At 33.4% G+C, this 10043-nt stretch overlaps 1 protein-coding gene across 1 annotated transcript; it reads left to right on the top strand.

Annotated features, from left to right (window-relative positions):
* The first annotated feature begins 888 nt into the window (after positions 1 to 888).
* On the top strand, positions 889 to 3968 carry LOC124822001 (2-oxoglutarate-dependent dioxygenase 19-like). Its single transcript, XM_047293950.2, has 4 exons — positions 889 to 1273; positions 1395 to 1630; positions 1962 to 2289; positions 3600 to 3968. The coding sequence occupies exons 1-4, from the start codon at positions 1061 to 1063 to the stop codon at positions 3840 to 3842; spliced, it is 1020 nt and encodes a 339-aa protein (XP_047149906.1). The 5' UTR covers positions 889 to 1060; the 3' UTR covers positions 3843 to 3968.
* Positions 3969 to 10043: the final 6075 nt, after the last annotated feature.

Genomic DNA, 10043 nt, shown 5'->3' with positions numbered 1-10043 from the left:
AGTAAGCCAGTTTTCTTCCTAGAATCTCCTTCTTCCTTCATTTCTTTGCTTCGTCTCAGCCATTACAAACCTTTCCACCGAACATCTACATACAAACTTAGGGTTCCTTCATCATTCTCACTTTGCCTTTCGATTTCACCGATTGTTTTCCTCTTTCTACCGTTTAATCCACTTTCCACCGAACAATCTAGCTTTCCCACCGTTCAATCTTGAGTTTGAACCGATTAATCGGTTCATTTTGAGTTTTCCCTCTTTTCTAGGGTTCGTTCATGATTTTAGGGTTTTCTGCAATCGATTTCGATTCTCTCAGTTTCTTTCGAGTCAGCTCTCAATCTAGAGTTTCGTTTACATATCCGCTACGTCTTCTCTCGTCGAGGAAGGCTCGAGGAGTTCGAATCGTGCTCGCACAGCTTCTATCGTCATCACCTCGGGCGTTCGTCCATCACATTCTAACTAGGATAAGCTTTGAAATATTTTGTGGGAAAAAAAACTTTAAACTAACTTAATTCTAAAAAGTTTACTTGTAAAATAAGATTTACAAGTGACTTCAACATTTTTATATATAAATATGACTCAAAATACTTATAATTATAACTATGAAATGATCATGTTAATTTGACAGTTCCATCTTTCTCATACACTCAACTTACAACTTCATAAACTTTTATTTTATTATAATCTTTTCTTATATTTATTTTTATTATGTTAAGATAATATTCTTTTATAGAACCCCGTTGTGAGGTGAATGTAGAATCAAGGGAGTGTCAAAAAGACGTGTTTTAAAAGACGTGTTCCACAAATTCTTCTGCAGCATAGTACAACTCATTTTTCGTTTTTTTGTGCAAAGGGATCTGCTTGTTCTAAGCCACCGCAAGTTTTGGCTTGTAGCTGCAGATGAGAAGGAAGCATAACACCCCATATGCCAAGTTGGGTTCTGCTATATACAAAAGTTATTGAAGGTATCGAAATAAAAATGTAACTCAAGGTCTTCGAAATCCTTGTTCTTTTTACTCATTCCCGGACAGAGCAAAACCACTCCCAGTACCAGAAGGAATTCAAAATGTTAAGCGTTAAGGAGTTAGTTGAATCCAACAGCGTGAGGTCTGTTCCCTCCAACTACATCAGCCTTAAAAGCCCCGAAGATTCCATGTTGTATGAAACAGAGAATATTCCTACCATTGATTTTTCTCAACTCACCTCTTCCAATCCCTTCGACCGCTCCAAGGCAATCCAACAACTCGGCTATGCATGCCGTGATTGGGGTTTCTTTATGGTATTAGTGCATATTTAACCTTAAACCTTGCATATTTTAACTTGTTTACACGTGCACGTCGGAGTTTCTTTGCATGTATGAAACTTTCGTTGTCGTGCTAACTTTGAACTTCTTTATATAGCTAATAAATCACGGTGTTTCGGAGACACTAAGGGAGAAGATGCTTAGGGCAACGCAGAGCTTCTTTGATCTGAGTGAGGAAGAAAAAAAGGAGTACGCAGGAGAGAAGGTGCTTGATCCAATAAGATATGGGACAAGCTTCAATGTGATGGTGGACAAGGCACTTTTCTGGAGAGATTTTCTCAAATGCCATGTTCACCCTCACCTTAATGTTCCTTCCAAACCCACTGGTTTTGGGTATACAAAAACAAATTCTACATTCTACACTTTCTTTTTTTCAAATTTTGAACGGATTTTTCAAATCAAACACCACCCATTCAAGACAAGTAAAGGGTTAAAAGAAAAAATACCTCAAAAAACATTTTTTGATACTAATTTTTTTTTAATATTAATTAATTTAAGCCTCTAAAATCATTGTTTCAAAAAAAAATTAAAATGAATTTTAAAATAAAATTATAATAAAATATTTAACTTTTAAATTTTTTTTAGATATAGCAAATCCTGGATTAGTATAAAAGTAGTAGAAAATAATAGGGGTAGTGATTTGTTGATTGAATATTGTTTGCAGTGAAATTGTGGATGAATACATAAGAAAGAGCAGGGAAGTTGTTGGAGAGTTGCTGAAAGGAATATGTGGAAGCTTGGGCCTTGAAGAAAATTACATACATGAAAAGTTGAATGTAGAGTTGGGGGCCCAGATGTTGATTGCCAACTTTTACCCACCATGTCCTAAGCCTGAACTTACAATGGGCCTTCCTGCACATACAGACCATGGGCTTCTGACTCTTTTGCTGCAAAACCAGTTTGATGGGCTTCAAATTCAACACAAGGGCAAGTGGATTCCTGCCAACCCCTTACCCAACTCCTTTCTCGTTAACACTGGAGATCACCTTGAGGTAAAACAAAGTTCACAATTCACATTAAAAAAAAATACCAAATGTCTTTCATAATAGATATGTCAGAGTAATAAATAAGATAGTTTAATTACATATTGTTTTGGATAAGTACAAAATCATGGTATTTAATATGTCGATATTGCCACTAGCTAATCATCATTAACAAATTTAAATACCTTTAAAAAAATGTGTGATCAAAATAAAATTATTACTTTAGAAAATATTAATTTGTGAACAATGGATTAAAATTTAATTATATAAATTTTTATTTTTTTATATATAATTAACTTTATTTTCCTAATATTTGATTATAGAATTTTACTTGAATTATACTTTCAATTTATTTCTTTTGGAATTTATATTTTAAAAATTTACTTTAGGGTTAAATATATTTTTTGTTTATAAATTATTATTACATTGTTTTGTCCTAAACTAAATACATACATATGTTGTCCATGTATTTTGTGAAAATTAAATAAAACATTCTTTCTAACAAATGATATATAGATGTTATATTATAATTTATGGTTGAACTTCCTTTTATTACATGAACTATATTATAACATTTAATTGTTTTTTAAGAGGATATTTTACTACGACTTTTATAATATATATATATATATATATATATATATATATATATATATATATATTATATATTTGTTTAAGAATAAAATATAATTTTCAATAATAACTTAAAAATATATATTTAATTCTTATATTTAATAACCTTATTTAAAATTCAAAAACAAAAATATAATATATAAATGGATATTCGAATAATCGTGACTTTAAAAAAATCTACGAATATTTTTAGCAAATATCCAATTTGTAATAATACTAGTAACGAGATAATTTCTTTTAATAGAAAGGAGGATGGATATAAGAACTATCCGAACTCTATAGGCAAGATCTCTTTCCATTTCTAATTAATTAAAATTTATATGTATGATGATGGTCTTAAATTGTCACAAATTTTATTTTATTTAATATTATTGTCTAAAACAAAATCATATACTTTTATTTTCCAACTATTCCTTTCATGAGTTTCAAATACAGAGAAAAGGTTGATATTGAATTGCGATCATAAAATTTTGTTAAGTTGGGTGCAAAATTAATCATTGCCTTAACTTAACTTCATACAATCCACTTGTAAAATGAAGTTTGCACGATTTTATTTTTAGTGAACCTAAAACTTTCAACAAACACTTATATTCAAAGGCAAAAGAGAGTAGAAATTATTATTATTAGTAAGACCCTAAACTGATTTAAATTTAAAAACAAATGAATGGATAATCTTTTGTGGTCAGATAGTGACTAATGGGAAATACAAGAGCGTCCTTCATCGTGCAGTAGTGAACACAAAAGGCACAAGAATTTCCATTGCCACAGCACACGGAGCTCCGCTTGATACTATTGTAGGTCCTGCACCAGAGTTTATTGACTGTGATAATCCAGAAGCATATCGTGCCATTAAATATGGAGATTATATACAGTTTCAGCAAAGTCATGAGCTCGACAGAAGGTCCTGCTTGGATCGTATTAGGATTTGAATGAAAAATGGTTGGGTAGCATTGTCTCAATTATTTTGTGCTTGTGTTTCAACATTTAGTTTCTATTTTAAAACTTGTGCACTTGGGATATGATTTATATATGTGTAGGTCAAAATGCTTGCTGCACCAACTTTTCCATCCAGTTCAATAAATTTTATATTTTAAAATATGAAATATAATTTGATTATATTGTTATAATATAATTAATATATTTATGTTTGATTTTTCTACATGTAAAAATAAGATTATTTGGTTTAAAAAATGAAGAATTTGTCTTTCAATGTAATTCCAAAAATATTTAATAAAAATGTAAATTTTAATAAATATATTATTATAATATTTATATTAAAATTTAAATATAGAATTAAATTACTTCTTTTAAAAAAATTATAATTAAATTGAATCAAAATAACAAATATAGAAAATAGGATTAAATTAGACATCAGATATTGATGTGTGGTACTGACACATTTGTCTTCTGCAAAATTAAATTCTAGTTTTCTTTTAGATGATGACCCTCTTCATGAGAATGATTAAATACATCTTCTCTTTTGGATCGAGACTTTTCACATGGTAATGGTCATTGAATCCTTTTAGATAAAGACCATATTATAAGAAAGGTTTAATATCTCTTTTGGTCCCTCCAAAGAGAGGTTGTGTTCAAAATGGTCCTACTTTTTTTAAAAAGTAGCAAATGATCCCAATTTTTGAAAAAACGGGTCAAGTTAATCATTTTTGCTTACAGCGTCAAAAATTAAACGGTGCAGTTGTTCCCTGGACAAAACTTAATAACGTGTCAATTTTATGTGATTGCGTGGCAGTGTTAGGTTTATTGGTGTGTAAAATTAAAATTGGGAGAAAATAAATTGAGTACGTGGCAATGTAATGTGGGAGAGGTTAAAAAAAAGAGGGGGTTAGGGTTAGAATGAAAATCGCGATTTGGGATTAAACATTGTGGTGAAAGCTGTGTTGAAATTGGGGTCAGTGTTTATCTCGTTGAAGCTAAAGGTTTTATCATTCTTATCCGTATCAGATTTGAAGGTTTCCTCCAAAGGGTTTTAGCAGCCATTAATATTTGTTTTGTCCCATTTGGAGGAGGAACAAGACATACACGAGATTGTTCTTTTTTTCTTGTTTAAAAGATGCTAGCTTTGATTTCGTCTAGGTTAAGCCATTTGGTTTCCAAATTGAAACTAAAGCTGAGAACAGAAGCAAATCTAATAAGGTTAAGCCATTTGGTTCACCCAGTGAGAATCTCAAGAGCAAAGGAAAGCCCTTTGACACTAATGAAAAGAAGAAGAAAGCATTTAGGGTTGTAGAAAAACAACAAATGGAGTTTTCCCCTTTTGCTGCAAAGTCATTTTCAGAACTTGGGCTCCCACATGTGTTGATTGAGAGGCTAGAGGAGGAGTGTTTTACTGTTTCGACTGAAGTTTAGTCTATTGCAATTCCCTCCATTCTGAACAACTGTGTTGATCAAGTGCAGACCCAAGCTCAAATTCAGTAAAGACTAAGCATCAGTTAATCATGGTTTCTGCAACTGTGCCTTTTTTATCACAATTTTAACCTTAATGCCACATAACTGTCACGCAATAAGATAAATTGGGCACGTCATTAAGTTTTGTCCAGGGGACAACTATACCGTTTAATTTTTTATGCTGTTAGCAAAAAGGATTAACTTGACCAATTTTTTCAAAAGTTGGGATCATTTGTTACTTTTTAAAAAAGGTAGGACCATTTTGAACACAACCTCTCTTTTGAGAGACCAAAAGAGGTATTAAACCTATAAGAATTCTAAAAGAAAAAGTTTATTTTATCAGGACCCTCCACATAGTAATGATCAAATGAATCTCTTAGATAGAAACCTTTTTTTCGAAAATGGTTAAATTTCGTGTTTTATTCCGAATAGTGTTGGTAAAATTCTGAGTATGCAATGTGGTTACGGTTTAATCCGATCTTCCGCATCAGAAAAGAGTTATTACTGGAAATGTTTGGTAGTGTGAAAGTACTGTCTGGGAAAGTTTTGGCTAGGAAATATTTGGTACTTAAGAGTGTCCATTTGTGACCCACCTCTCTTTCTTGGGAACTTCTTGGTGTGTTACTTCATGGTTTACCTGTGTTGTATTCCGCTGCTATTGTCATTAGAATAGTGTTGGTAAAATTCTGATATGCATTGTGGTTGCGGTTTAATCCGATCTTCCGCATCAGAAAAGAGTTATTACTGGAAATGTTTAGTAGTGTGAAAGTACTGTATGGGAAAGTTCTGGCTAGGAAAGATTTGGTACTTAAGAGTGTCCATTTGTGACCCACCTCTCTTTCCTGGAAACTTCTTGGTGTGTTACTTCATGGTTTACCTATGTTGTTCCAATAGACAATACTATTCATAGTGAGAAGTGCATAAGCCGATATTTTAGAAATTATGACAATAAAATACGAGATAGAGAGGTTCAACGGGAACAATTTCTCGTTGTGGAAATTGAAGATAAAGGCAATTTTGAGAAAGGACAATTGCATAGCTGCAATTAAAGGAAAACCCGCAGAAATGACGGAGCAGAAGTGGAAAGTAATTGACAACAACGCCATCCCGAATTTGCACCTATCAATGGCAGATTCATTGTTATCTAGTGTGACGGAGAAAGAAACAGCAAGGGAGATTTGGGATGCCCTCATAAAATTATATGAGGTGAAGTCTCTTCACACAAGAATATTCTTGAAGAGGAAACTCTACACTCTTCGGATGAGTGAGTCCACAACGGTGACAGACCACATCAACCATCTGAACACTCTGTTTGCCCAACTATCAGCGGCAGATTTCAACATAGTTGAAAATGAACGCGCGGAGCTTCCACTGCAGAGTTTACCAGACTCGTATGATCAACTCATCATCAATATTACGAATAATAATATTGAAGGCTGTCTACACTTTGAGGATGTTGTTGGAGCAATTCTTGAAGAAGAATCCAGGCGGAGGAACAAAGAAGACATACTGGAAAGTTCAAAGGAAACACAAGCTTTGGTGATGATGAGAGGAAGATCAACGAAATATGGGTCTAGTAGGAGTCAGTCCCATGATAGATCTCAAAGTAAGAAGCATCTCAAATGCTACAATTGTGGTAAAAGGGGGCATGTCAAGAAAGAATGTTGGCACGAGAAGAGTGGAAGAAAGAACTCTGATGCATCAACCTCACAAGGTTGTATGGCAAATACATCAAAGGATGAAGATATTCTATGAGAAAGAGGGGAGATCTGGTAAGTCATAAAAGCTCAGAAGATCATGACATGTGCTTATGGGAGATACGTTGTAGAAAGCTAATGCAATGGTTGCATTGACAAGTCAAGAAGAAACGGTGTTGACGTGACATCGTACTTGGACATATGTCAAAGTGAAGTTTGCAAGGCGGAACGTAATCTGTACTCGGGCTTAAGAAGGTTGTTTTACCTTTATGCGTTATGCGAGCACTGTGTGATAAGCCAACAACATAGATCGAAGTTTGCAAGTTTGACTACCAGAAAAGAAAACATAAGAAGACTTGGTTCATTCTGATGTAAGGGAATCACCGGAGTTATTCCTAGGAGGAGCAAAGTTTATTCCAGGAGTTTGTGGGTGTATTACATCAAGAGGAAGTCAAATGTGTTGTTATTACTAGTTCAAGAAAACCAAAGCACAAGTAGGGCTTGAAACTAGGAAAGAATGAAGTGCTTGGGCTATGCTAACAATGTGAAGGGGTATTGCCTGTGAGTTCCACCGCTCACAAGGTTATTGTTAAGCAAGAATGAAATGATGCTCCAACTAGAAGGCTTTGAAGAGCAACGAAACTTGGTTTGCAGGTTGAACAAATCTCTATACGGTCTAAAGCAAGCGCCAAAGTGTTGGTATAAGAGATTTGATTCCTTCATCATTAGCCTCGGATACAACAGACTAAGGTCAGACCATTGTACTTATTACAATAGGTTTAATGAAAGTGATTTTATCATTTTGTTGTTGTATGTGGATGACATGTTGGTGATAGGCCCCAACAAAGCTCTAATCCAAGAACTGAAGGCACAATTGGCTAGGGAGTTTGATATGAAGGACTTAGAACCGACAAACAAGATTTTAGGGATGCAAATTCACCGAGATAGAAAAAGATAGGAAGATTTGGCTTTCTCATAAGTAAAACTTACTGAAAGTCTTGCGGCCCTTCAACATGCGAGAGTGCAAGCCAGTTTTACCCCATCTCCTATCAATTATCCTCAAGTATGAGTCCTAGCAGTGAAGTGGAGAGGATGGAAAAGTCTCGAGTACTGTATGCATCGGTGGTGGACAACCTTATAATTGCTATGATGTGTACAAGACCAAACATTGCACAAGCAGTGGGAATGGTTAGTAGGTTCGTGGCAGGTTTAGATGGAGAGCAGTGAAATATTGATCACGTGTTGCATTGCGTTTCGGAGAATCAGAATTTGGTGTCAAAGGTTATTGGCAGATTTACGTAAATTCGATTCTACTGAAGTTTATCGAAAGAACAAGCAACACGAAGGCAAAAATGGTGTGAAGATTTGATTAGTTTCATCAAAATCTTCAAGTGGGAGATTGTGAGGAATGAAGTCCCACATTGGTGGGAACTTCTAAAAGGTTATGGCTTGGTGGCTATATAAGAAATCCCTTGCCCCCTTTGTTACACATCCAATTCTCTCTTATTCTCTCATTTCTTGTATTCTCATAATTTTGAGAAGTTTTGTATTGAAAGAGAGAGGTGCTGTAAATTTCTTCCACCAGTATAAAATTTCTATTTTTTCCTATTGTCAGTATTTTCTCTTCTCTATTTAAGTTGTGTGTGTTTGTGCTGTATGACTGATACCCAACATTATTGTGTATCGAGACCTTTTCAGACAAAACCCTTTGTGTGGGAATGTTAAAATTTATGAGTTCTATTTTGGGATCAAGATGTTTTACATGGGAATAGTCATCGAATGCTTTTGGATAATAGCTCTCCTCGAGAATTGTCAAATTCCATTTTTTTTAAAAAGTCAAAATATTTGAAAAGAAAAAGATTTTCATATTGGAACCTTATACTTGATATTGGTCACTGAATCCTTTTGAATAATGACTCTCTTAATGGGAATAGTGAAATCTATAAGCCCAATTTCGGACAAAAAACACTTTTTGAAGGAATGATTGAATCCGCAAATTCAAAAATTAAAAAAATCAAATAAAAAAATTCAATTTCAAAAATTTTCATATAAGGTTTCTATTTTGGATCAAAACCCTCTAGTAATGGTCACTTTCTGTTTCAGATAGAGATCTTAGACTCAAGAATGGTTGAAACTTTGCATACAAAAAGAAAAATTGCTTCCAAAATTTTAAAAGTAAAAAACTTTGTCAATATCTTGTTTTGCTTTTAACTTGGGGTTTCGACACCCATCAAGATTTTAAAACCTTTGAAACCTTCTTTACCGCATTCAAGTCGAGGATTCAACACCTTATCAAGGTTTTGACACATTGTTTACCACTTTCAAGTCATGGTTTCCAACACCTTGTTTTCTTGCTTTTAATTCAAGGTTTCTGACACTCTGCCAAGGTTTCAACATCTTGTCCCTCTACCTTGTTGGGTACAAACAAGGTTCCACATCGGATAAAATACGAAATACACATGTGTTTATATACACATAAGATACTTTTCTTAGTAAGAGGTCATTTAGAGTGGTACCAAAAACAAATCCGTGAGGGCTTATTAATGGGGAGATATATGGATATGCATGTCGTTAGAATGATCATTGACTTTTGTTCAAAAACTTAAAATTTCAAAAATATTTCAAAATTAAAAAATACAAATTTCAAAATTTTAAAAAAAAAAAAATCTCTTTTGGATCGGGGTCTTCTATATGGTAATGTTACTAAATCCTCTAAGATAAAAACTCTCTCCGTGAGAATGGTTGAATCCGAACATTTCAAAAGACATTAAAAAGTTAAAAAATTTAATATCTCAAAGTTTACCTTGCATCACGACCCTCTCCATGAAAATATCAAGTTCGTTGCTTCTTTTTTATCATAATCCTCTTCGTAGAATTTGTCACTATATCCAATATTTTCTTATCCCACCATTTTCTTTATTCTTTTGAATATATTGACGAAATTAATGTTTCTAGTTGTAGTACTATGATAATATAAAACTGTTAATTTTTTATGTTAAATTTTTACATTATCTAGTAAAATTTAAA

The sequence above is a fragment of the Vigna umbellata genome, chromosome 1 (assembly GCF_029865625.1).
Source record: "Vigna umbellata cultivar VRB3 chromosome 1, Vumbellata_1.0, whole genome shotgun sequence".
Classification (NCBI taxonomy): domain Eukaryota; kingdom Viridiplantae; phylum Streptophyta; class Magnoliopsida; order Fabales; family Fabaceae; genus Vigna; species Vigna umbellata.
This window is presented reverse-complemented; position numbering and strand designations above follow the sequence as displayed.

Coding starts and splice junctions, on each gene's coding strand:
- LOC124822001 (XM_047293950.2), top strand. CDS start 1,061: ATGTTAAGCGTTAAGGAGTTAGTTGAATCCAACAGCGTGAGGTCTGTT. Junction 1,274..1,394: donor GTGATTGGGGTTTCTTTATG/GTATTAGTGCAT, acceptor TTCTTTATATAG/CTAATAAATCACGGTGTTTC. Junction 1,631..1,961: donor TCCAAACCCACTGGTTTTGG/GTATACAAAAAC, acceptor TATTGTTTGCAG/TGAAATTGTGGATGAATACA.